Below are 27,117 nucleotides of genomic sequence, written 5' to 3' on the forward strand. Positions count from 1 at the left end.
TTATCCATTAATAGTTCAAATGCAATTCAATACTACTGGAATGATGTGCCCATTTTCTGTGTTTGTGCCCCTTGATTCCCCTCTAACAATCTTATTGTATAACTGAAAAATTTGATCTCTTTCCAGCACGTTCCAACTGGAAAAAGAGACATTCCCCTTCTCCAGAAGAAGTGATAGAATCATTTCTAACACATATTACTATTGAATGATGAATTTCTCTTTCTCTTGCAGAAGTCCAGTGGGATGTTTATCAATGGAGGTGAACATATTTCACTTATGGCTTGGTTGGTAGTATTCTTCCCTCTGACTCAAAATTTTTATCTGTTGCAATGCTGAAAGAGTTCTGCATTTTTGGAGGTGCTGTTTTTCCGCTGAACTGTTAAACCAAGGTCCAACAGTTTGCTTGGGTGAAGGTAGAAGATCCAATGCTACTACTTTGAAGAAAAGTAGGGAAATTATCCTGGTGTACCCATTAATGTTTATACCTCAAACAACAGTGTAAAACAAAAGATTATTAGGTCATTTTGCTTTTTTAAAAAATATTTTCCCAAGTGCAAGTTGGTTGCCATAATTTCTTTGTTACAATAGTAACAAGTAAAAGTATTCCTAAAAATACATAATTGACTTAAGATTGCTTTTAAACTCCCTGTAGTCATGAAGTGTTAAATTAAGTGCGCATTTTTTAATTTCCCTACTAATATTTCAATCAGATATTATTACATCTCTGTGCCAGATAACACATCCCTTGTATTGAATCAAACTTCACAAGGCGGAGTAGAAACATTTAAGATTGACATTCAAATTATTTCACCAAAAGATTCATCAGTTTGAGGTGAAACCTTTCATACACGTAGCATTATGGGTAAAAATGTACAACAGGTTAAGGCTTTCAGAATTTAGACTGTTAGATTTTTGTGAGATAAAATTTATATTGTCCATATATCTATTTCTTTATAATACTAAACTTTCAATTATAAGGGAAAAACAACTAACTGCCCTGTTGAACTTATTTTACATTTCTATTTGAGACCGTCTCAAAGAGTGCCATGTTGTTATTGAGATAGACTGTAGGGATTGAAGTTTCTTTTCAGTTATTTGGGTGTTAGCTCAGAGGGAAGGCATTTTTGGTTTTGCTTTGATGCAGACTGCATCTCGCTAGATTAAGAGAACCATCACAAGATGATCATTAATCGGCCTGAAATTAAGCAGGAAACAAAAACTTTATTTTTCATTGCATGGAATGCAGTTGGGTCTTAGACTCAGCTTGGATGTCCTGAGGAGAAATCCAGCTGGAGGATTTACAATGTTGGTAGCTCAAAGTACAAATCCGTAGAGGTCCTCGCAGAGCGTTGTAGCGGAAGGTAGTCACCAAAGTTAGCTTGGAAGCTGCGAGAGGGCAGTTGCATGTCTGCCAATAACCTGAGCAAGGAATAGGGGTATCTACAGTCATTAAGTACTAGGTGAACATCAGAGGGTCAGTTCGTCAGAAAGCTATTAGAAGGCTCGCCACAAAATGTTACTTCTGTGAACAGCTGAAACATTAAGAGAAAAATAGCTGGGGCAAAGAAGAATTAAAGTGACATCCAGAGGTTCTAGCATACCTTATAAGTTGGTCTTTACTGGCATTCTGATCAAGGCAGAACAGCACAATTGTTAAATTACTGGAGAACAGCTATCAAAATGTGAGCTTAATACGATTTAAACCGTGTTTTTTGACATAGGTGTTACCCTAAAATGTAATTCAACTTTGATGTCAACATACCAATCCTTAGAATGTACAGTACAGTTTTTATAATATTTGCATGTTATTGGATAACATTCTGAAAATGTATTAGCATAACCATGGCCAACACTAGAGAATAGCCTTAAACCAAATAGCGAAGTTAAAGGATATATGTACCTTTAATCTAGATGTTTCGCATATGAAACAAGTTCTTAAAAAATACTGTGAATATAAATTTCACATTTTGTTTGAAATTCTTTCTTCAAAATGTTTAAATCATATGAGTGGATTCCACTCAGAATCATAGTACCTAAGTATAAGATAAAATGTTTTATTTAACGTCTGACCATAAGGCACACTGAGACGTTGAAGCAGGCCAGTGTAGGGGACTCATTTAATATCCCTTTGTCTGAATATTGATCTATGTAGTACATACTTAAGTTGCAATTTTAATGTGAAATATATATTTATTCCTTTGTAATCGTTCTTTCAAGTAACACCTAAAGCGTTGGAGTACTATGAAGAATTTGGTGCCGAAACCAATAAATTATCCTAATGTTTGAAATGGTCTTCTCTGTTTGACTGTCTCTATCTTTATCTCTCTAGTTTCCAACAATATTTGTGTTCCCTTACTTCAACCTCAAAATGATGCCATATGTCCATTAAGTAAGTGGCCAGCGGCCTTGTTCCTTTACAAAAAAAACCCACAAAATGAAAAGTTCCTTGCAACGACGTGTTTTTGATAATAATGCTAACCCATGGATAATGGTTGCTCGCCAAGTTTCCTGCGCAATATTGATCGCCCAACCTACAACGCTGAAAGAGGTTATTTGGTCTTAATGCTGTTTCTGCGGCTCTTGCTTTGGGACTACATACTTCAAACGTATTTCGTTGACAGTAAAGCACTTTGGGATTTTTTTTAATATTACAGCCAAAATCTGCTGCTTGTAAGGAACATTAGACAAACAATTCAAACATTCGATTTTACAGTGAAAACCGAGTAGAGGCCTGATCTCCCAAGAACTGTCCATCCTGCAATGGAAAGCGAGAGAAGCAGCGACCTTTCTCTGAACTTGAAGCATCTCATAGACAGGTATCAAGAGGTCTCCCCTCCAACACGGAATTTTTTTATAATGAAGACTTGCATTGACTGAAGCTTCACTCTCAATTGGAATGAACATGAAGCGGAAGAGAGATTAATTCATGCTTAGAATTGAAGTGTGGACTAAATTGTACTTGGCATTCACGCGAATCTAACACCTGTACTTTCAAAATAGGATGTGATTTCAACAAATGAAGCCTACACTAGTGAGAGATTAAAGCAGGCAGGATTGAAGATTAAATGTCCTCACATGCTAACTTGTAGATTCAAAGTCTAAGCAGACACTGCCCCTTCGGAATCCCACTCCCTTTAGACCCAACTAAGCCTTCGCTCTGGAACCCTAAAATGCTTAATACTTTCAATGAACCAAAACATTCCAGAAATCAGTCGTATATCACCAGCGCCATGATTTAGCAAGGTTATGCCACAATGACTAACTTTTCAAATGGAAAACAATATGGTGACTACAGGTTGTGCATGAATTTTTAAATAATCCATTTCCCGATATTCACTCTATCCTATTGCCTAAACTAAACCTCATCCGATTGAAAGCGAGCCACAGGAAGCCAATATTCAAGTCGCAGAGAGCCTCCCGGCCAAAGAAGAATCTAAATTTATAAAAACTGAAGGTATTGGAGATGGTAGGTCTACACAGCACCTGGCAAGAAAGTTCATAGTATTTATGAAATGTTAACGTTGTTTCGCCACAGCCTCTGCCTGACCTGCTGAGTGTGAACACCATTTTCGATTTTTACATCAGATCAAGACTTGTTCAGGCCGCACACCTCCAATAACACAGAGAAAAAAATAACTTTGTAAACATTGAGGGAATTTGTCCTCAAGTTATAAATACTGCTAAAAGAAATAATTTTGCAAGTGCTCAGGGCGATCAAACGCAGATGCTGCCAGACCTGCTGAGTTTCTCCAACAGTTTTTTTTTCTTTGTTGTCTATTCTATGTAACTTCCAAATTGGTGTGCGTACATTAAACGTATAGTGGTAAAACTACACTTGAACTTGAAATAGCCGAAATAATTGGGGACCTATCATTTCGATGTGTAATATTTGATGAACATGTATCATGATATTTGTGGCAAATTTATAAGAATTTCCGTCCATGCCTTGCAGGCCTGGAAGAGGAATGGATCATTCAGGCTTTCCAGGCTGTTCCACCATTCAATTAGATCTGTATAATTAATGAATTAAATCTACCCGTCTTCCACCTATAACTCTTTAGACCTTTACCTAACAAAAATCTAATTCTGAGGCAGGGTCACGCGACCCGAAACGTTAACTCTGATTTCCTCCTCACAAATGCTGCCAGACCTGCTGAGCTTTTCCAGCAATTTCTGTTTTAGTTTCTGATTTACTGCATCTGCTGTTCTTCCGGTTTTAAATATTTTAATTATCTCAGTTTTGGTACTTCCATCTGATTTAGCTTCAACAGCTTTTTTATTTTGGCGGGAACGTGTTTGAGATACCTTGATATTATTGGAAACAATAAGTGGTTTTACTTGATTACAAACTTGAGTATGAATAATATTGAGCTTTCTCCTTTAAAGCTGCGGTTCAGTTTCTACAAATAAATAAAGAATGAGAAGGGACGTTTGTCGAAGTTTGAATTTTTTTATGCTTGTCATCGTTTAAATAATTTGACTATGTTTCTATTCATTGTTTAGTGGAATCTTGCAAAAACATCAAGCCACTCGATCTTGATCCATAAGAAGTAGATGACTCTAGCTAAAGTGCAAAGAACGACATTATTCATAATTGATAATTTAGGGGTGTCACCCTCCAATCGACATTTTAATACTTGTACAAAATATGTACATTTTTACAAGTTTTTTTTTGTTTCTGCTAGTAGCTGTACTCTGTGTAAACAGCAAAAATTACAGTGTTTAAGCCAGAACTTCTTAAAAAATGCTTACTGCATCGAAACGTGAATATCACCAGTTACATTTATCAACTCACCCATCCAAGAATGATTAAAAGTCTAATGTTGACATGTAAGATCATTTTAGGAATTCCATGATACATCCATAACATAGCGTTTATTTTACTTTTCCACTTAAAAATTAAGCCGCATAAACAAGAAAAGGTAGTTTTTAAAAAAGACGTAAGCGATTGGCTCGCCATAAACCCAAAGACTAACTCCCTCTGAATTTACTGACAAAATAAATGAACACAATACTGTGTTTTAAAACAGGCAAGTAGTAACTGAAAAGTATGCTTTGGTATATCGTGGACATCATTCTTGACTGAAGCTTTGATATGCAATCGAACATAACTGAAACACTTAATGTTTTAAAACTCTTGATAACCAGTTTAATTTTGTATGAAACATCGTTTTACTTTCACGAGAAATAAAAGTTTGAACGTGGCAGCTACCTATATACAAATATCAGAACAATTAGCTTGCACGGAGTTAAGGAAGAAAAATAGAAGGCTGTTGTCTATAATGATGCATGGGTGGATATAAATCATCTCTAGCATATTCGGGTGAATATAAATGAAATTAACTTTATTATAGAAATCATTCCGGGAGATTTCTAGGGAAGACAAATACTTACATTTCGACATAACAAATTGGATTATATCGAAGACACAATCTACCTTTATCTACCAAATTGTCCACTTCCTTGAAGTTCTGTTACCTTTGCACATAAACTTATCTGTCAACGACCTTGGGCGAACCAAAACAGATATAGTTCGCTTTTAACACAACTAAGTTGGCTTCCCTTCCCCCACCCCCACCCCCCTCCCGCCCCTAAAATAAAATTTAGTGTAATGCAATGGTACAAGTTGGTAACATCAAAGTCCATAAATCTAGAAATGTAGCGGTAGAAGCACTCGATATTGCCTAACTGATGGCCGCTATGTTGACCAATGATGTCTTGTAATCATCCCATGGCCAACGTGTATCAAATATCCATCGAGTCTAGTTGTTCTTGTTTTAAACATACAGAAATGCCCATTTACAAATAATACACCGAGTGAAGAATTTCAGTGGGGGAGGGGGAAAAGAACGTTTTGTTCCGTTGACTTCACACGCCAGGCACCACACAAGTCCACGTGGGTCTTCTCAAAGTGAATGTTACGGGCGCAGTCCCAGAACAAAGATACCTTCAGAGTTTCCTCTCAGAAACAAATACTGCTGGGCATCTGACTCTCCACAGTCTCTTTCCACACTGCCTTTTTACTGCAATCGGGGCCAGTACTGAGACATGTCCGGTTCGCTTCCTGGCACTTGAACAGGTACAGACACTCCAGGGGAGATAAGTCCTAAGAAATCGAATCAAAAGTATTATTAAAACACGCAAACAAAAAAAAACAAAATTTTTAAGCTTGCAGCTTTTGTTTTGCACGCGATGATTGTTTTTTTAAAAAAATCTAATTTTACATCAATAACAATCATGTTGTGCAATGAGACAATTTTGAAATCCAACAAAACAAAATCAGAAGAAAAACACCAGTATTTATTACCGGTGAGTGCCAATTCCCCAAACAATTCGAAAAACAAAAATAACATAACTTGTTTATTATAAGACTTGAGCGCTCCGGTCCTCAGAGGCTTTGGGGAGCTTTAATAATGTTTGCTCAAATCTTGATGCTATTTTAAGCTCTATGTTCATAATTAACTCGAGCGCTGGCAGTTTATTTTGATTTATGGATCCAGCAGGAATGGAGGAGCCCATCAGCCATGGACTCAGATAATCGTACAGCACAGAATCAGACCTTTCGGTCCACTTTGTCCATGCCGACCAAGTTTTTCAAACTAAATTAGTCCCACTTGCTTGCATTTGACCCATATTCCTCTAAACCTTTCCTATTCATGTACCTGTCCAAATGCCTTCTCTTGTACTATCAAGCACTTACGCAGCATAGTTTGAACAGGATCCGATTGACATAATTTGCTCATCAAACAAAATTTCTAAGTTTAAATAACCGGTGAATTCGTTCATAAACAGGTCAGGCACAGCATCTTTAGCATTCGTTGAGAATTCATTGTACTTGTTTACATATCTTTGCCAAAGTATTCAATCTGGAAAAACTGATGGTTTAAGAGGATCTAAATAAGTGGTTTACAATAAATTATTTTAGTTACAGAGATTTGATTACTGAGAACCGAGGTTATTATTCAGCTGAAGTATTAAGTCCCACAAGTGATCTACCCTAATATCACTGAGGCTGTGTGAAAGGTGCTGACGACATTTCAATAGGTCTTCTCCATAGACTTACCTGTGGATGTGGCCCCCGAGGTGCCCATGGACTGAGGGTTCATATGTGACTGCATATGAGGCGGCGTGTACGTGTCATAACTGCGTCCATTAACTGACGGACTGTTGGGCAGCATACAGGAATAAGACGGCGTTTGGCTGGACACTGGCGACTTTCCGAAAAACAAATGGAAAACACAACATCCGTTTGTGCATGCCGTAGAGAAAATATTTAATGGCTGTTGATTCTGTTTGCTCTGCTCCATACTTACTTGCATAGACAGGTTGTTTGCCATGCTGAAACTGGGCATCGGTGGGAGCGCGCTGTAAGTGTTTGTAAGGGATGTGTCTGCCCGGCCCAGCATTGCACCTGTGGCAAAAGAGGAAACTGAAAACAGAGGAAGCGAAACTGTGTGTTAGAGACAATTTGGAACATTATAGCTGACTGATAAACCCAGCGCCCGAATTCACATCATTTTATCACATTTAATCAAGTATTATATGAATGTAGAAGTGTGGCTTGGTTATTTACAGCCCAGTCCCGGCTACCCAATTGTTTTTGTGATAGGATCTCGACACCTTTGCTGGCCAATCAGAGGAGCAGGAGAAAGGCCTCTCGGTCACTGGGGCCTGTCTTACTATTTCGTTAGATCATGACTGAGCTGCAAAATAGCTATAGTTACCAACTTTTCTGCTATTAACAAGAGTCATGAAGAACCCTCCTTCTCAACATCTCTTCTCGTCTGAGACGTGGTGACCCTCGGGTTAAGCCACTACCATCCCTGCCTAATGAGACAGCAGCACTATGGTCTGGCAAAACTTTGGCGCATTTACCTGTTTACTGAACTAAGGTTTATTCGACTCAATATTAACATTATCCATGACCCCAACTCGAGCATAATCAATTTTCGAGAGGTGACTTCCAGATTCCAACTGCCCATGAGGAATGCACGGGACGTAAGATGTTACCCTCTTGTTCTGGACTTCGTCCGAAGAGAAAACTGCTTCTCTCTGTCTAGCACATCAAAGTCAACTCTTTGGGTTCTATTCAGGCTGAAACGTGAGTCTATACTCTCCCGCGTGGCCACCTTTCAGCCACTGGAATTCTGCTCTTTAGTGTGTGTGTGTGTTTGGGGGGGGGGGGGCGGGGCGGTTTCATAACCCGCTCATTCTGAACTCATTTCAAAGCTCCCTCAATAGGTGCAGCCGGACTGTCAAGTTCTACAAAACTTAGACCATGTTTGCCATGTCCTGACCAGTCACTTTGGCGCGCAGTTGGATTGAGGATTTCAGCGACTCAAAGAACATTAGTAATGTAGCTTGTCAATTATCTGAACTATGGACTTCAGATTTATAATGCCCAACTGATTTAACTATTGAATATGGTTGGTGGTGGTGAGGTGTGGACAGGCGGTGTTCGATAAATGCGCGGAGGAGGGGGTGGTGTTGGAGAGTTGTGGCCAGTGTTGACTGACTCAGACGCTTTGAATGTGTAATGTAACAAACAACATTTCAAATAATTAATTGCACAAAATTTCAAGGGATAAGATTGTTCAATATTTATTAATAGTCTGTCCTATCCATTTTCATATAGTCGCCCTGACTCAACTAACGCCCATTATCTTTTCTTAACCAAAAAAACTCTTTTATCAGATGGTCCCTTATATTAAAATTAAACTCATCAGCCGCTATTAAAACACACTGGGAAAATTCCGGCTGCAAAGGAATGCATTCTATTAGCCCTGACCCAATTAAGACTTCAATCCCACGTAGAACATATTTCTATTCTTACGATGCCCTCGGGGGGTCTGGGGACAAATGGGCCGCATAAGCAGATAGCATTTTAACATGTCCTTTTATTGTAATCACTGCACTTTTCAGTTCTCGGGAAATCATAATTACTAAGTCTGAACACTCAATTTATTGCAAAAATGTACGTGTCATTCTGTTCATGACGGAATTTCAACCTTCATATTTAACAATATTGATTGGTAATTATTGCAACATTACCGAGAATGTTTCTGGGGAAAATGTTGACGATTTTAAAATTGTTCTCTTAACACTTCTTTTCTGGGCTTTTTTTTAGATTGATAATGTGCTGGTTTCCGTCAAAGCACCCAGCACCCTCTGCCCTACGCCCCATCCCCTCCCCCGCAAGCCATTATGATTGTATTTCTCTTGCGTAGCTTGGGATAACGCACAAATCTAACTTGGCACATTGTCCTCACCGGGAGTTGTGGGCTGTGGGATGGGCTGATAAACACTGGTACTGAAGCTGCTGCTAATGGGGATGTGGCTCGGGGTATTGCTAGCTTGTCGTCTCTGGTTCCTCAGTTTTTCCTCCCGTCTCCACTTTGCTCTTCTGTTGGAAAACCAAACCTGCAGAAAAGTCGGAGAGAGAGAGCGGGGCGAATGAATGTCAAACTCTAGGGAATAAAAGGAAGATTATGCATTTTTATAGCGCCTTTTGCACGTGTCTTTTATTTCCACAGTCAATATCTTTCATGCCCACAAAACATCCTAAAGCACTTTAAGCCAACCTTTTTTTAACGTTTATTCCCTATTGTAAAATAGGAAACGCGCACAGCAAGCTGCCACACACAGCAATGTGAAAATAATCAAATATCTGGTTTTGTGTTGTTGGTTTAGGGATAAATGTTGGCCAGAACAGCTGGGGTAATTGCCCTGCTCTTCTTTGGAGTAGTGCAATGTAATCCTTCATATCCATTTGATAGGGCAGGAATTAAAGGTTGAGGTCAAGATTAGAGTGGTGCTGGAAAAGCACAGCCGGTCAGGCAGCATCGGAGGTGCAGGAAAATCGACGTTTCGGGCAGAAGCCCTTCATCAGGAATGGAGTTAAAGGTTAAGGCCTCACCTAAAAGACAGCAACTCTGGCAGTGCAGTGGACCCCAACTACTTTATTACTAAGGCTAGATTACTACCAACTGAGCCTTAGCTGTCAGAACCTCTGAAACGTTTGAAGAGTCCTCACTGTTGTTAAGTAGCTTACACATACAACAAGCTTCCACCAACAATAGGACGTTGATCACCGAACCTTTTTCCTTGTGATGTTGGTTGAAGAATTATTACTAGTTAGGGCAGATGGGGCCTGGACTTATTGATGCACCTGAAAGATTCAATTCTTTCAAGTGTCATCTGTGTCCCAGTTGGTCACAGTCTTGCTTCTGAGTTGCAAGGTTAGAGGTTCAAGTACCACTTCAGAGATTTGTGCACAAACATCCAGCTTGACACCTGAATGTGCTAGTAAAGAGGTGTTGGTTTACGAGTCGATATTAAAGAGGCCCATTTTCTTTCTAAGTTGGACATAAAAGATCGCATGACAATATTTTGTAGAATATAAATGGAGCTACTCTTTTCACCCACCCACGCCGTCCAATTGTCTTGGTCAAAATCTTCCCCTCAACCAACATGACAAAAAAAAAGATTAATTTGGTCATTATCTCACTGTAACTCTGTGAGAGTTTGCAGTGAGGAATTGGCTAATGTGTTTCCAACATTACAATTCTGACTGACTTCCAGAGGGTTCATTGGCTCTGAAGTGCTTTGAGGCGTCCTGTGGTCATGAAAGATGCCATCTGAAAAAAAACCACAAGTCTTTACAGAGGTTAGAGTGCTGCCAACAGTGCTGCGCCTAACTCAAATACAACAGAACAAAGAATATAAGCAGACTATGGTCAGAACTTGAGAAACAAGCTGAAATATCAGAATGTTTCTGTGTTTAAAATTGGATTTCTGCTTGTGCAATATATTTCGTGGGCAATCCAACTTCGAGGATGCTGAAAATGTGATGCTGGAAAAGCACAGCAGGTCAGGCAGTATCCAAGGAGCAGGAGAATCGACGTTTCGGGCATGAGCCTACAATATGCTCGAGCAGAGAAGAATTCCAGACCTTCGTGCAAATCACAGGCAAAAATTGACACAGTTCAAAAGTTACTGGAGTCCTCACGACAAGAAATTGCAAATGTTTACCTTTCTGGATCTCAGAAACATACCAAAGGGCTTCAGATGTATTACTGTTTACAATGTAGTCAACTTGACTGGATGAGTCACATTCAGAAACTGGCCATTGGTTTACCTGTATCCTAGCTTCCGGGAGATCTATTTTGGCCGCCAACCGTTCTCTGGCAAACACATCAGGATAATGAGTTCTTTCGAATTCTGGAAGAACAATTTTTTCCTTTGTTTATTTGTGGGTCTTCGAAATAAAGAATAGCAAGATCATCCGATAGCTCAAGCATCGAGGATCGAAACTTTCTATTCTCCCTAGTTCTGGTGCTCTCACTTACTGCGTGTCTTTGTGGTGCACACTGGCAGTTCGATTCTCGCCCTATCTCTCTCTGTCTCACCCACTCCCTCCCATTCACTCTCTCCACCCTACTGAAGTTCTTACCTTTCTCCAGGGCCTCGATCTGCTCCTGAGTGAAAGATGTTCTGTTTCTCTGCAGTTTCCTTTTGAGTTGGAGCCTCATCTGAGCTTCGTCTGAATCGTCGCTATTTGAGTTGATGGAGTTTGTATTTTCACCGCCTCCTTCCTGTTGCTGACAGCCATCTGGAGCAATAACGGAGGAAGCAAGACTGAAGTAAAGGAACTCGTCATCCTACACGGACTATGGCGTGAAGCTAATTGGAACATTAGTTTTAATAACGACCAAAGAAGTAGCAGCTTCCTTTACAAATACAGTTGAATTTCTCAATCTCAAACTATGACTGTGCAAAGTTACAAATCACATAACACCAGGTTGTAGGCCAACAGGTTTAATTGGAAGCACTAGCTTTCGGAGCGCCGCTCCTTCATCAGGTGGTTGGACACCCCAGTCCAACACCGGCATCTCCAAATTATGACTGTGCAGTCTGCGCAAAATGCAACGGTAAATTATTGGTCTAATCTCTTATCCTCTGGTTCCTTTAACATAAAAAGTTATAAAAGTCAATATGATTTGAGTTTCTAGAAAGAATTCATCCCCATAAACTTATTTTTGCATCACTTTCATTGTATTTCATAACTTTACCCGAACCTTCTCAGCAGAGGCCATTGCTTCTACCAGCCGAATGGTTCAGCCGAATAGTATTTTTCCATGCTGTATATATTATACCATGCTCAATTAATTAAACAACAAGCAAATCTGACAGGAAAAGGGATCTGAAGATCAAAGATAGAAAAGAGAAAATGAAACACCAAGCATCCACGAAGATTCGCCATGTTTCTTGGCCACTTGTATCTTTGTGCCAACTCGGAGATCAGGTGGTATCCTCATGGGTCAAACGGCCACCTGATCACTGGGTCAAGTGTGAGGCCACTTGAAGCAAATAGAGTTGCATCACGTTGTTTGGCATTTGACTGTAACATCGCTGCATGCCCACTGCAAACTCACCCTTTAAAAATAATCAAACCAATTTGGACATTCTAACAGCTTCCAGAGTTTAACGTGGAATCTTCGTCGGTGTCGGGAGGAAGTAAACGTGCATTTTGCTTTAAGTACCAGTGCAGAAGTCCTTTTCCATTGATTACAATGGGGGAGGGGTCACCACCAGCCTTACTCCATTGTACTTCACGAATAACGGTTTGAAAACGCATCTATAGTCGAAACGTAAACCTGGAATTTTCTCTTAATTCCTAGTTATTCCCAGTAATTGGTCTGTACTTCCTATTGCCAGTAACCTTATCAAAAGTTTCCCTGTCAAGTTACTTTATAACTTTAGATTTTGTGCGTTCCAGAAGTTTGAACGCCAGCATTTCTTCATCCTTTGATGTAACTAGAACGTTACATGAAAGCTCATAATCTCGATCTGTAGTTGCTAAGCACGGGTGCAATTATATCATCAGTAATAACAGCCTATAATTTTCTTATATTTAGAAGAAACCACTGTTCACTACTTGTGATACCTAAGTACTTTTAAAAAGGGGAACATAATTTGTGACATAATCTGTGCTGCAATAAAGTCAGAGCCGATGGTTTAACATTTCGGTTTAACCGAGACAGACCCAATTCCTCAGGTGCACATTTGCTGCAAATAGGGCAAAGCTATTTCGATTGGCTAAACAGCTAAACAGGTCTGCAGAAGAGTAACTGTCAGTCCACACTCCACGTTATTAAACTCTTGCAACAATGCAAGCAGAATCCTGTAAACATCTGTCAATATTACTGCTCAGTGACATTTTTGCAAGGTTTATGAGATGACAATTTTCCTATGATTCATGGTTGGTCGAATCCTTTTAAAGCGCGATTCGGGCTGAAACCCAATGAGAACGATTCTATCAAATGTCCCTTTGGTTTACGATATTCCCCTGATTTTATTTTAAAGACCAGAATGTTGTAAGCTACTAGAAATGATCTGTTTCGCCTTGCTCGCTTTTAAGACGTGGCTTGTTCGGAATTTGTTGAAATCTGTTTGTCAGCTGTATTGTAGGACACTGAAGATTAAGGAATTTCCCTTAAAATAGAGATTTTTTGTCCATCTTTCTAACCACCATATGGGCTTTTTTTTTCATGTCTATTGCAGTGGCCGCCAACACTTGAATAGCCTTTCAGGCGTACAATGCTAGCAGAGGACGGAAACTATTAAAGTCCCAGGCCAGAAGGTTGGCAAATTTTCGTGGGCAGAATTTTGAGAACACAATCGCTGGTTATCGCGGGAACACAACAAAAGGATTCTCTTAGGCAGGCAGTACTCCACATTGTCACACAACGACCACAGTCAACAGACTTTTCAGCCAAGTATGTTAACCTTTGTACGACGCTGTCATTAATCACTGTCCAGAGAGTTGGAATGTTCAACGCCATTTAGGCTTAAACATTCTATGGGAGGAGAATGGGCCAAAGCAGTCTGAATGGGAGTCTATGCTACTGTTCTGTTTTTTTCAACGGGGTGGGGGAATAAGAAAATCTCATTTATTAAAGGTTAGAAAATTTTAAAAAAACTCCACGCGTTGCTGTTGCATTATTTTCCCTTTAAAACATTTTCTTTTCCTCCGTGTGCTATGACTACCTCATGTCGAAATGCACCTAATTTCGCTTCTCCAGGACTAATCTTTGATGTGGCCTTTGGCGGCGCAAACTATGATTTGCAGCTATCATTGTTTCCATCTTCCATGCGTTTGCCCTCCAAAGCATGTGTGCAATTTTGTGAGGGGAGGTGGGCTGGTGGGGTGCAGGTGTTGAATTTGGAGCCTCGCGACAATCGAACCCCCCCCCCCCCACCCCCACCCATTAAACAATCTTATCGCAAATTCTCTTTTTTCCCACTAAACTGGAAGTTAGGCGCTGCGCTGAATTTCTGACCACTTGCCCCAAGTCACCGACTTCCTACAAGTCCTTGGTGGGGTATCGGCCGTCCTTTATCCCGTAGCATTAAAAATACATTTCCAGTCGCGCCTTTCCTTCCCTTCTAAGCGCATTCGGGCGCGATCAACGTCTTCTCTCTACAGTCAATAGACAATAGGTGCAGGAGTCGGCCATTCTGCCCTCGAGCCTGCACCACCATTCAATATGATCATGGCTGATCATCCTTAATCAGTATCCTGTTCCTGCCTTATCTCCATAACCATTGATTCTACAATCCTTGAGAGCTCTATCCAACTCTTTCTTAAATGAATCCAGAGACTGGGCTTCCACTGCCCTCTGGGCCAATACTTGGCGACGTCTAATCGATAATTAAGGTGCATACGCACTGGAGAAAGAAAGTGCCGTTAAACAAACGATTTTATTAGTCCACATTGGATGCAATAACGAAATTATGTTTGTAAATTATCTTTAACACTTCTGTAAATAACTATACTTCACAATACTGAAACATTCCGCATTCTATATTAAATGTATTTGAATACAGGTGAATGGCCATGTTGTCAATAGTTTTAGATATAAACCTAATATTCTGATTGCCTCTGATATAAAGGGTGTACAATAATTTAAAATTAACACACACACAAACCAAACGACAGACAATTAAGTTATCTTTCTTTTATGTCTATTTTAGGGGCGGGCGGTTTGCAATCTCTTAAAGAACCAATTGAATACCCTGGTCCCTGTTGCTGTTACTCTTAATCCGTAAAAAGAAGGATAAATGTGCGTCCTATTATCCCACAGCCAGACCAACTGACGCTGGGGTTAGGATTTGTTTTCTACAATAATGCGCTGGGAAATAAAATCATTCCTTAGTTTCTTAGTGTCTTAATCATTCACGCGGAAAACGAGCAAGGAGATAGCAAACGAATTGCGGCGCTTCTCAGTGCTCCAGCCCAGATGAGAAATACTCTGCCCTTCCCCATAAACCTTGTGAAAGGGAAAGTGTCTAAATCCTATAGAAGGCTTTAGCCATATAAGAGAGAAAGAGAAAAAAAAGATAGAAAAAAAAACCTGTCACAGCTATCCTTAAAACCTTAATTCGCTGGAGAATGCCTCACTCCCCTACTTGAAGGGTTGGCCAGATAGTGATGTCTCTCTTAGACTATTGTCAGGCTTGATACTGGTATTTTTTCTACAGCTGGCTGACATGAATCAGCTTGAAACCATATTCCCCCTTAAGAGACCTAATCCTGACTTGTGCTTCCAGTAATGGACTTTTAAAAATCTGCTCAAACATCCCGACACGAGGTTGGGGGTGGGGGTTGGGATTCGGGGTGGTTGGGGAGAATTAAGAATCTGCGTATATATTGCGAATAAAATTCCGTTAATGATTTGGAGGATATATCTGTTCTATGCCTGTCTCTATAAAGATTATTGAACAAAGATATAAACCCAGTTCGTGAGAACTTTCAGTTGAAAGTAATTATTGTCTCCTCGTATTAATCCTGTGTTTTAAATGAAATGAAATCAAACTCTCTCTATTAACATCACTAGCAATTTTTTTGTCAATTGGAATAAAACTTTAAAGAACGCTCATTGTGGCTTCTTTTAAAAGTTCGTTCAATTTTATTTACCTAATCGTGTAACAAAAGTATAAATCACTTTAATGCGTTTTAGTTTTGCAGTCCGGTTCTTGAGGTACCAGACAATGTCCTCATTGGCACAGAGTCAAACATTCGGATCTACACAATTTGACTTCTACACAAGTGTTAGACAAACTGAGATAACTTCGAATTGCAGGCAGTCAGCGGGTCAGAGGGATAATGTATCAGACATTTCATCAACAGGAAGGAAGCGAAGTTACTTCGTATATTTAATTGGTTAGAATACTTTCCATTTTGTATATTCCATTTATTTCAGTGTCGATGTGACGCAAAGCATGGTTCAGATTACAATTTTGCCCCTCAACTTCCTCAAACCGTTTAGCAGAGGCAATTGCACTTTAAAGGATGTGTGATTTCATTACACATTTGATACCGCTGTTCCAATCACACCATGCAGCATGAACGTTAATGATCAACATTGACAATGGGATTAGATTGAGACTTGTTTTTGCATTTCATGACTTTAGAGTTCTACAACCTCGCCAAAACGATTCTCTGTGATGATTTTTGAGTTGAAGGTATGAAGTCAGTTTTCTGTTCAAAACTGTCCAGATACAACACAGATATCTTACAGAAACACAACCTCTCTGTTGCACGTTAGAAACATTATTATGTTTCATGATCAGCTGAAGGTAAGGTGAAACCAATAAGAACAAAGCCTAGTGTTAATACGGCGCGTTTTTTCATAACTTTGGGATGACCCAGAGTACATATATAAATGTGTGTGTGTGGATATATAGCCAAAGACGTGTTTAAAGTGTGTCACTACGACAATGTTGGGCACGTGGCAGCCTATTTGCGCACAGCAAGCTCCCACAAACAACAATATGATAAAGGTCGGTTAATCTGTTTGAAGTGATGTTTATTGTAATCAAGTATTGCTTTGGAGTTGGTGATTAAAATAGATTTATCAAGAAACACAAGGAAACATTTTCAGGGCAATGATGAACAGGTGGGCTGATGAAACCAAACGAATTCTTCGATCAAAGAGCAAAGGGCCAAACGCATCCCCCTATTTTGCTTGATACAATTGTTCGATAATTTCGTGCCTGCACATGGTTGTTATTGTGAATTTTATATTGATCCTAAACTACCAATATTCAGCGTTTGTCATGGCCCGAATTGACGAGCAAAGGTCCGAACTTAGAGCAGTCAAAACTCAATATGTCTCCATGCATGGCTTGCACGGTCCTGACAATTCAAAGGGAGTGTCAAAAACATCCCACCTCCACCAAAATCATTAACATATAATTGCAGTAAACAAGGTTAGATTTCCCTTGCTACCCCTAGAGATTCCAATCTAATAATTCACCTAAAATACCTAATCAGTTTGAACAATCCAGTTAAGATCCAAACGAAACAGGCCCAAACCAAACTCGAAGAAACGGCCCCAATAGGAATGAAATAAGTTTTATCCGTTATTGCAATCTTGATCGGTAGAATACAAAGATCTCATTTTAGATCAAGTAATTGTAACAACTTATTACATCATTATTAATCATCTCATCCAATATCTTCCAATTACTCCAGAGCATTGACTTCAGTATTCCCACGTTTATTTTACGCAGTTAAACCATAAGTATTATAGTCAGAAAAAAATGAACTTCTGAAATAAAAAAATTCTGCTGAAAGTTTCCGATTTGTAATTAACATTGATACCCTTCAAACTCCTACTCTTAATATATGGGACTATTCAATTCAGCCAGAAAGATATTACTGTACTTGGACATTGTCCCTCGGCTATCAAGTCTCACAGCAAAGGCTATGTTCCCAGGTTTGTTTGTACTCTTCCTACTGCGATGAGGGGAGAGTTAAAGTTGTTTAGAAGTTTGGACTTTTAAAGCGCCCTTGTATTGTAATACACTCGTTGTTAGTTGTGTCGATGGCTTCATTAAAAGTGCTATAACAAGCTGGGGGATATCTTACAGAAAGCAATGCGCTGCTGTGTATCTTTCTAGTGCCCTTCTTATATTGTTTGCTTCTCAGAAAGCTGACATGTCTAATTGGCAAGTGGTGCGATATGGTGTCCAGGGGTCTCATGTGTAACATTTCTACAGCTGTCTCCTAGAACTAGACGCTTATTCATGTTGCTTAATGAGAAACAAAACGCTCTCTAATGAGCAATTACATAGCGACAGAATTGTTCCCATAACAAATTCTTGCGTGTGGCTGAAGCATCCTTTGTACAATATATTCCGCACACTGTTGCTGATTCTGCGAACAAAAAGCAGGTTGTGGACGGGACACCTCCTCCCCAGGCTGATGACTGTCAAGAACAGGCTCACTAATGACACACTGGATACAGAAAATGATTCACTTGTCGGTCTCGCCCACCACCTCCACCCCCTACCCTAATCCAAGCCACTAACATCACATCCAATTACACTGCAAATTATCTCGCTGCTATCGCGATAATAAACATGAGCTAACCTTAAACATGAACGACGTCAGCTCCCCAAATGACTTAAAGAAGGTTATATGGAAAACTCTAAGGTCTGAAAACCACATACACTTATAGTCATGTAACACGGTTTATAAAAAGGTTACCCATATTACTAAGTACTTTTTAACTCGATAAGAATGTGCAGTTGTTTTAAAATGAGTGGTCCTGGCGTTATTTGTGTTTTCAGTTGTGTGGTTCTCGTGAGGTTACTCAAGTAAATGAATTTGCTCCTTTCTTTTGCCCTCGCTAACTAGACATACGATCTCCTCCATCTTTATCCAAACTTTTCGACGCTAAAACCTTCGACCAATGATCAGAAATTTTCCAAAAATTAATGCTTTCTAAGAGTTATCTGGGACTTCCCAACTGAGTGCTTCATTGCGACGTTTAATTGGTTTACTTTCATGATTTTAACTGATGGATTGATAAAGCACGCGTTGTCATTTTCATTGACGACCAGTGCAGTCGCACAATTCAAGTTTGATTTTAATTCCAGCTGATAATGTTCCATTTTCAAAAGATTAAATTTAAGATACTCCTGCAAATAACTATGTACATTGTGTTAGCGTTCTGCGTAATGATTAAATATTATTGTAAAGTTGTGAATAATATAGCCATATTTAACAATGAGGACAATGGGAGCATTTATATGACCAGCTGAACGCAAAGACAATTCCTCACATCCTGTCTAATTTCTAAAATTCCAGTATGAATGTCCACTGTTTTCCTGACCTGGAAGAAATGGGATTGGGGTGATTGAGGTGATCGGACAAATCCGTCTAAAAATAAGATTGTTGATCTGCTGAGCGCTTGGGGTGAGTTTCCCGTTAAAGGCAATCTATAAATGCAAGGTGTTGTTGCTGGTTACAGTCTTACTGATCCTAACGCTTACAGAGGGTGTGTAGAAGACCTGCCCACTATACACATTGGCCACTTTCAACGTTCAAACATAGCGACACAAAGTCAATCTTGAAATGCATAAAATGCATTCCTTCAAGAGTTGCATTCTGGCATTGGCACTTGGCGTAAAATAGACGTTCGTTAATTTCATGCATTTGCGTACTATTCTGACTTTATTGTCATACACCGAATGTAGGAATAGTGTTGCTATTCTTTTCAGATATTACAACGAAAGAAAACAGCAACAGCGGGTTGGATTGGCAGAGGAAGATGAAAGGCACTGACTCCTCACAGTTAGATTAGACGAGGAACAATTGCCAAACAGCAAATGGTCTATTATTTTATTCTTAAAATTTGTTGTATAACGTACACCTGCGCTTATTTTGTCATTCACCTTAACCTAATGTAGTCCACTTGCTGAATAGCTAACCAAATTAGCCACATATCTGAGTATCACAAGCTGTCCATCGAATCAACACACCCAAGAACATTTTAGATTAGCTCTCCGTCAGTTAGTTAAAGACTGGCCCTCGTAAGTGTAACCAGCCAGAGTTCCTTACCTTGGTTGGGCTGTCCTGGCACCGAACTGCCCGGATACCAGCCTGGCCGGGTACCCCATGCACCTGTCTGACCGTTCAGCATCCTCAGCTTATCATACATCCCATCTGCTCCCATCTGTTGCTTTTCGCTAGCCAGGTTGCGAAGGACTCGGTTAATCGATGACACCTGAAAGCCAATCAGCCACTCTTCTTAAATATCTTTCCGCTCTTAAAGTGAACAATTTGAATGTTGAAATTCACAGATGCCCGTGATTAGCCCATGAATTTTTTCGTAGAAGTAACATCCAACTAAATATACAAGAATTATGATTGAACATATATTAATTTAGTCTCTGATTCTTTCAGTCGCAACTGCGCATCAACCACGTTCGTAAAGGTTTGACAAGAGATGTGTTCATTTGCATTCATATTATTAAACAGAACAAAAGAAAATAAATCACAAAAGCCAACGATGAGTTAAATTTATCTGTGTATGTATATCTATGTGTGTGTGCCTGTTGACACAGCCTTGTGACTGTATCTACTTCAGCTGGTATCTTCCATTTCACGAAAGTAGCGAGCACTTAGATCAATCGGTACGAAATTCAAGAATAATGTTTGAAATAATCATTGCAATCAGGATAAAAAAATCTGTACATTTCGCCATATTTAAATAATTTCACTTCATAACATCCACATTTGTCCATCGAAGGAACAAACAACATTTATTTAAATGCAACGTCTCTGAGTTACTATTCCGAGGGAATATTAATCTAAAGAACAATCAATGTCTGAGGGAACTAGTTTCTTTTTTTTTACCTCCGCCGCTGCGGTCTCCATGATAATGAAATTACACATATGCTTTTATTTTTAAAAAAAATGTTTGAGCAAATGAGGCATACTTTCTGTGTGCAGTCGTTAGTGGCAATAAATAAATCCTTCCCTCCGTTCAAAGTTAATTAAATGTTTTACTCACACTTGGTATATTGTCGTTAGTACAGACCCCCTCAGAGAGCAATCTGTCTCGAATTTCCCAAGCAAAGATCGACGGGCACTCGCGTTTGTACTGAGCGATCTTGGACACAACCTCAGGAGTGGCTACCCTTGGTTTACTCCCTCCGATTGCCCTGGGTCTGATGGATCCAGTTTCATAATACCTGCCCAGGATTTTGCTGACACAGCCGTTAGACACCTACAGGTATATATGGAAAAGGGAAAGCATGGCGATCAAAAAAAAAGTTTTACAAATGAAGTGGCTATTTTTGTTTGATAATGTATATTTATATGGGTATATGAATATAGTTAAGCAATGTTGAGCTTACTTTTCGATTATCCACTACTTGGACTTTTGCATCAGCATGGGTCTACAATACAAAAATATACCTTAAATGGCAGTGGGAAACGTACCAATATTGCATTGATTTCAAGAGAATTTCTGGCGCGTGCCAAAGTTATTTAAAAAAAGTTTCAAACTTATTTTTTTTGCATCAACATTGGGTCTACAATACAAAAATAAACCCTTAAATGGCAGGGGGAAATCTTACCATTTCTCAATCATTTCAAGATAATTTATCGTTTTTTTTCGCCAATTTTGAAATAAATCACTTTGAAGGTACGAATGCAATTTTTAGGAAGCATTTTTGGATTGTAGAAAACCCCTTCTAGAAAATGATTCATTAAAGCTGATTGCATATGCAAACGGTAACACTGACATCCTGCATGCGTTTCAGGTCGATTTGCAATGATGTAAAGATAGACGTATTAACTGATAGATTGTTACCTGGAGAATCCTTGATATATCGCAGGGCCTGGCTCCGCTATGGGCAAGTTCCACAATTTTCTGTCTCGTCGAGTCGGGCAATGGTCGACCATTAACAAACACTCCGCCGAGCTGGTTCACTCCACTGTGACCTAGGGGTAAAGCAAGAGCGAACATACTCAACGGCCGAGAGCCAAGAGGTACACTCGGCGAAGTTCTCTGCTCACAGCGCCCGTCCTTAAGCCCGCCCGAGATCTCAATTGTAAAACAAAATCTGTCCCATAGACTCGCACTCCTGCTCTAAATGTGAAAAGTGCCAATCAAACCGGAATATTTTACGAGCAACGAAAACGTCGGTGCGCTAACAAATCATCACAGCCGATTTAAGGACGATAAATCACTAGATACAGGTATTGCAAGAAACCAAACAGCCAACGGAAGCAAGATTTTTGTCCAGCTAATCGAGCAGCTAACAATGCCTCTTTAACTGACAATGTAAAATCAACTGCATCCAACGTTACAAATAACACGTTATCTTCCCGGAATTACAGCAAATGTCCGAAGCACCAAAACAAACCATTCTTTTGCTTGTTAAAAACAGGAAAAGTTCAGTAATTGTCAGTTTATAGAGACTCCGAACCTGAAACTCAGGCTGCTAACAGTGTCCCTGGAGGAAGCTCCCGGCTTAAAGAGGACCTGTTCTCTCCTCCCTCGGAGCGCCTGCTAAATTGGCTCCAAAAGCCCAGCCACTTAGCCATAAATAAGCTCCGAGTATAGGAGGGAAAATGATGAGCTTTGCTGACATTTGTCTCGAAAATCAAGCTAGCTGCACGTCAACTTTGAGCTTAATTTCTAGAAATAAGCGGAAGTCTCCCTGGATAGTGCACGGAAGGATAATTGAAAAGATCAGTCCCAAACACTTGTGGCAGGCATGTCACTTTATGACACCGTTCTACTTTGAAAATCGGATCGTCACGACAAATAGAAGCATGATAAAACGTCCCTTTCTGTCCGCATTTGTATATCATTCATAATGTCTTGGGCTATTCTCATTACCCTTAAAGGAAGGCTTCATTTTAAGGTTGCCTGGGGGCTAGGCGCGATCACGATACCGGGAACGCGCGCCCTACTTAAATCAATACTATTTAAAGACGCAAAAACGCCAGCTTTTTAATGTTTTTCTTTAAATCAAAAACTTAGCCATTTAGCATTTTAAGCACGACATGTAATATATAATTACAGCCCATAATCATCCGTGAGTTTTAAAATGTGTTTCAAGAATCACAAGCACACAATTGCATTTAGCTCTCATAATCATTTTCTTACCACCTGGCCATTCCTTTCTTTAAAAAAAGGCAAATGATACAGCTATTATCTTGGAAAATCTATTAAAGTCAAAAGAACTCTTTTGTACAATTTTCGCACACGTTTGAAATATTGTTCCAAGTAGGTTGTGCGCGTTCTTTCAAGCAAAGCATGAATTCACATATCACACACCGAAACAGGACCTCAGTCATTAAACAAGTTGGCATTTTCAAACAACAGCAATAGGTGTGAATCTCTTACAGAAAATCATCAGCGCAGGTAACTGGAGCATTGACGCCCATTTATGTGTGGGAGTATCGAGTTCCCTATTGAAAGACTCGCTGTGCTTTCAGCAGTATACCTTACACTGGCCAACGAATGCTCAGGCCTTTTTCTGCATTCTCAAACCGCCCCTCCCCCCACCCCCTTCCACGTGCAATTTTCCGGGTTTACTTTTTAAGAGAAGGACACGCACAAGCAACAATTTTTTTTAAAAAAAGAAAGACACAACTTAATCACTGCACTCGTCTCTGTACTGAGGCGTGGAGGAATCGCCCAGTGGCAATGATTATGCGCCCTGTATTCTATTGCAAGTCATCTAATACAAAACCATATGGTGGCAATTTGGATGTTATGCAGCATATACACCCAGGAGTTATTAGCACAAAGCCCGCAGAGCCCGCCGCGACCTTTAAACAAACTAAAGGCTTCACCCGAATGATATCTCCTCAGCAATTCGCACAACAGCTTACTTGATCATACACACACATCCCCAAATTCAATTAATCACATGAAGATTGAAAACAGGGATCAGAACTTTTATTTATATTTTTCGCTCTCAGGAGGATGGGGTGGTGGGGGGGTGGGGGGTTAATTTGCATCAGCAACTGAATGCATTTTCCAACAGACGAGAAAATAATCAGATTTTATTTATTTTGAAAGAGTGAAATGTGGATCAAATTGCAATTTATAACCGCAAGATGAAAAGGAATCGTGGGTGCAAAATGAACAAAGAAATTGTCGATTTGTAAGCTCATGGTTCAGTCTTGTAGTGGAGTTGGGGAACATTGAAACTGAACAGAGGAAGTGTTCTTACAATAGACGGATCCACAGGTAATCTGGGTGATCATACTTTTTTCTCTCCAAATTAGTAAATTTAGCTAGTCATTTTAGTTAGAAGTTTAGCGTCACATGTATTGAAGCTGATAACCCTTGCTACAAGAGCCCTGGCTAACAATCACTACGGTTACATATCATACTGACGCTGAAAATTGCTAGTGAGGTCCTGGTTGGGCAAGAAAATCAAGGTGCTTTACTGTTGATGACGGAACCTGCATTCTTTGGCATTAACACTTGAAGTGCGGGGTTGGGGGGGGGGGGGGGGCGGGGGGGGGGGGAAGCGACCTAAGCCTGACACATTAGTATTTGGCATTAGTTCTGTGATTCAAAGAAGTACAAGAAGCGTCACTTACTGTTCTGCATGTTGAACTGTTACACCAGAGTCCCACGTGGCTTGTTTAGTGTGTTCTAATAGTAATAAAACTATGCGTTAATCAGGGCAAATTCACAATCAAGGAAACATCTGCAATCTGAGAAATTTGACTCCACAATATTCTTTAAAGGGAACAATTTTTAAAAAATTGGCTAAAACGAAGCAGATAGGTTACACAGAGGCCGCAGGCGGCTGTATTGTATGTACCTCAATGCAAAGCCAGGAAGTTTTTTGATATGAAGGGGTTTGAAGTGTTCGATATTTAAAGTGCTGCCCGAATGTAATGATATTTGAAACTTGCCTGAAACCTGTGTTGACAGCCTGTGACCACAGGCATCTGTTTGATACTAGTTAAAGTCTTCCCTCTATGGAAAAAGAAAACAAAAAAAAAGTTTATTATGGCAATCTGGTGGGCGATTTAAATATATATATAATCGGATTATTGGTGCAGTTTCCTGAAATTCCCTATTTAGACCAGAAACTGCATTGAATCATTCCGTAACAATCTGACCGTTTCAAGGTATTTGGCCTTGTTTTACGGTTCGCGAGAAGGATGCTCAAACATATCAAGGGGAACCGGTCTTTCTAAGTCGGTGTGCCCATCTTGTGCAAAGTACCCTCCCCACCCCGTCATCAAGTTACTTTCAGGAAGGCGGAAAGAATTTACGCTCGAATTCTATGTCACATCGCAATGCAATAAAGGCGCCCGTTTAATTCATCTCAGGGACTTCTACAGATGTCCATTCGAAAATTTTTATCACCTCGCTCGGGTTTCTCCTGTGTGAGAAAAATGATGATACCGTACGCTGCTCGCACCACTTCAGGCTATCCCAGGGAGTGTGTGGAATACTGTTTCAAAGCCACAAGCATGCGCGTAAACTGGCCCGATCTCCCATACTTTGTTAAAACAGTATGTGGATATTTCGCTTCTGTTTTGGGCGGACTTGTAATATCTCATCATTGACAACTCTGCACATTTTTTCGGCATGGTTCATTTTGCTCAGTTTAGTACTTCAGAGCTTTTATTTTTGGGTGAGGGGTGTGGGCAGGAACTCGTCCTCGGGCTAAGTTTTCTCCCCCCAAAAAAACTTATTAACGCACTGTACTCCATAACGTACTTTTGAACTTAGTTCCTCTTGATTAACTTCCTTCCCTGGTCTTTAGATCCTCTTTTATGCTTAGGTATTCTGACACACGCTGTCTACCTCGCCTCAGTGCTTAAAAAGTAGTAACGGGAGGGGGTCAGCGCTGATCGACAATGGCTACAGAAAGTGAACAATGCTTTCTATTCCGCTAACAGCCCATACCCAGTGAGTAACTCCCTCCTACCAACCCCCCCACACATAGACACAGACACACACAGACACACACACACAGACACACACACAGACACAATCCCTAATCAACGTTCAGTTAAACGTAGCGCGTCCTCTCCCACTCACATTCATTCAAGGTAAGGCAGAGGACAGAGGAGAATCAACTTTCACTATCGAACTGTGAGCAGTTTTTTTTTCAGTTTTGTTTTGCTGTTCCGCCCTCCCCCTCCCCAAATAAAACAAGTAATTTCTGTTATGAGTATCTGGAGGTAATTATGTTGCTGGTATTGGGTTGTTAACGGTTGTAAAAAGACACAACAGCTCCGTGGGGCGCTCAATTGCAAGAAGACAATTACAATAAAGGGTCTATTCACGGGGTTTGCTAAAAGAGGGGTACAATAACGAAATGGACCAGCTTTCATTTTCCTTTTTCCTCTTTCTCGAGATACCTCTTTCTGTTTCCCTTTGCCACCGTAAGTAGAAGGCATACTCTAGCCCCCAACCGCACCCCCACCCTCCCCCACCCTCACCCCACTCTTGCATCTGACCTAAATTCCTGCAGCCTCGGTTTTCCACCCTCCCCTCTTCTTTCTATTCATCAACACACCACCGGAAAATAATTTATAGACTAGCTTTGTTATCTATTCCTGCGCACACAAAAAAAAATAAACTTCAAACAAACACTTTCTCCCAGCATGCAGACTTCCCTGCGTAAATATTTACAACAGCCAAGGGAGGCTACCTGATTATCCACAGCAAGCCGGAGAAGCCGGGCGCTTTAACTCCCTTGCAGCCAGCGGAAGCCGTCGCTGCCAGTCAGACTACGAAAGATCATTTGTGCTTTCCCGCTTTAAGAAAGGGCCGTAACATTTGCAATTTAAAAAAAAGAGAAAATGCCGTCTTTTGACTGCGGTGGGGTTTTCGTGGGTGCAGGAAATGCTTTCCTAATTACTCGGCTTGCAAAAAAGGAATTCCTCACTTGATGGAAAGTTCACACGCCGTTTTACTGCCTTGTTAAAATGTACTTTAAAAAAAAATATATATTATATGTATATCAGCAATTGATCCATTTCAGGGCTAGAATTTTAAGACCACTCGTTACTATTGTCCCTCGGTACGTAAATGAAAACAAGTGCTGAACCAGCAGTTGTTCCTCACAGGCCCAGCCTGATATTGGATACTGCATCCGTCTTTATATATTTACACGTTTTATATATTCTACGTATTTACATGTTAGTCTAACAGTCGACACCAAATACACAGGGTGTGATCTTATTGTATCCAACAGCCAATTTCGAACTAAACTGTCACTCTTTTGCACGGCCCAGTCTTTACTCAAAGCTGGCCCGAGACT

At 40.1% G+C, this 27,117-nt stretch overlaps 1 protein-coding gene across 9 annotated transcripts in view; it reads right to left on the reverse strand.

Moving 5' to 3' along the window:
• Positions 1 to 4,594: 4,594 nt before the first annotated feature.
• The window catches only part of LOC140493753 (paired box protein Pax-6), a 37,972-nt gene continuing 15,449 nt past the window's right edge, over positions 4,595 to 27,117 (reverse strand). For 5 of the 9 annotated variants that reach the window (XM_072592599.1, XM_072592600.1, XM_072592597.1 and 2 more), the window contains 12 exons: positions 24,749 to 24,812; positions 24,428 to 24,482; positions 21,672 to 21,802; positions 21,214 to 21,255; positions 20,868 to 21,083; positions 19,913 to 20,078; positions 11,453 to 11,611; positions 11,138 to 11,220; positions 9,270 to 9,420; positions 7,314 to 7,429; positions 7,064 to 7,214; positions 4,595 to 6,106 (listed from right to left, as the gene is read on the reverse strand). In XM_072592599.1, coding sequence (XP_072448700.1) covers positions 6,021 to 6,106; positions 7,064 to 7,214; positions 7,314 to 7,429; positions 9,270 to 9,420; positions 11,138 to 11,220; positions 11,453 to 11,611; positions 19,913 to 20,078; positions 20,868 to 21,083; positions 21,214 to 21,255; positions 21,672 to 21,802; positions 24,428 to 24,437 — 1,311 coding nt within the window. In that variant the 5' untranslated portion in view covers positions 24,438 to 24,482; positions 24,749 to 24,812 and the 3' untranslated portion in view covers positions 4,595 to 6,020. Of the gene's footprint in view, positions 6,107 to 7,063; positions 7,215 to 7,313; positions 7,430 to 9,269; positions 9,421 to 11,137; positions 11,221 to 11,452; positions 11,612 to 19,912; positions 20,079 to 20,867; positions 21,084 to 21,213; positions 21,256 to 21,671; positions 21,803 to 23,216; positions 23,300 to 24,427; positions 24,483 to 24,748; positions 24,813 to 27,117 lie in introns of those variants that run through there. The other 4 variants (XM_072592601.1, XM_072592603.1, XM_072592594.1 and 1 more) reach the window with 4 other exon arrangements.

Source organism: Chiloscyllium punctatum, chromosome 22 (assembly GCF_047496795.1).
Source record: "Chiloscyllium punctatum isolate Juve2018m chromosome 22, sChiPun1.3, whole genome shotgun sequence".
Classification (NCBI taxonomy): Eukaryota; Metazoa; Chordata; class Chondrichthyes; order Orectolobiformes; family Hemiscylliidae; genus Chiloscyllium; species Chiloscyllium punctatum.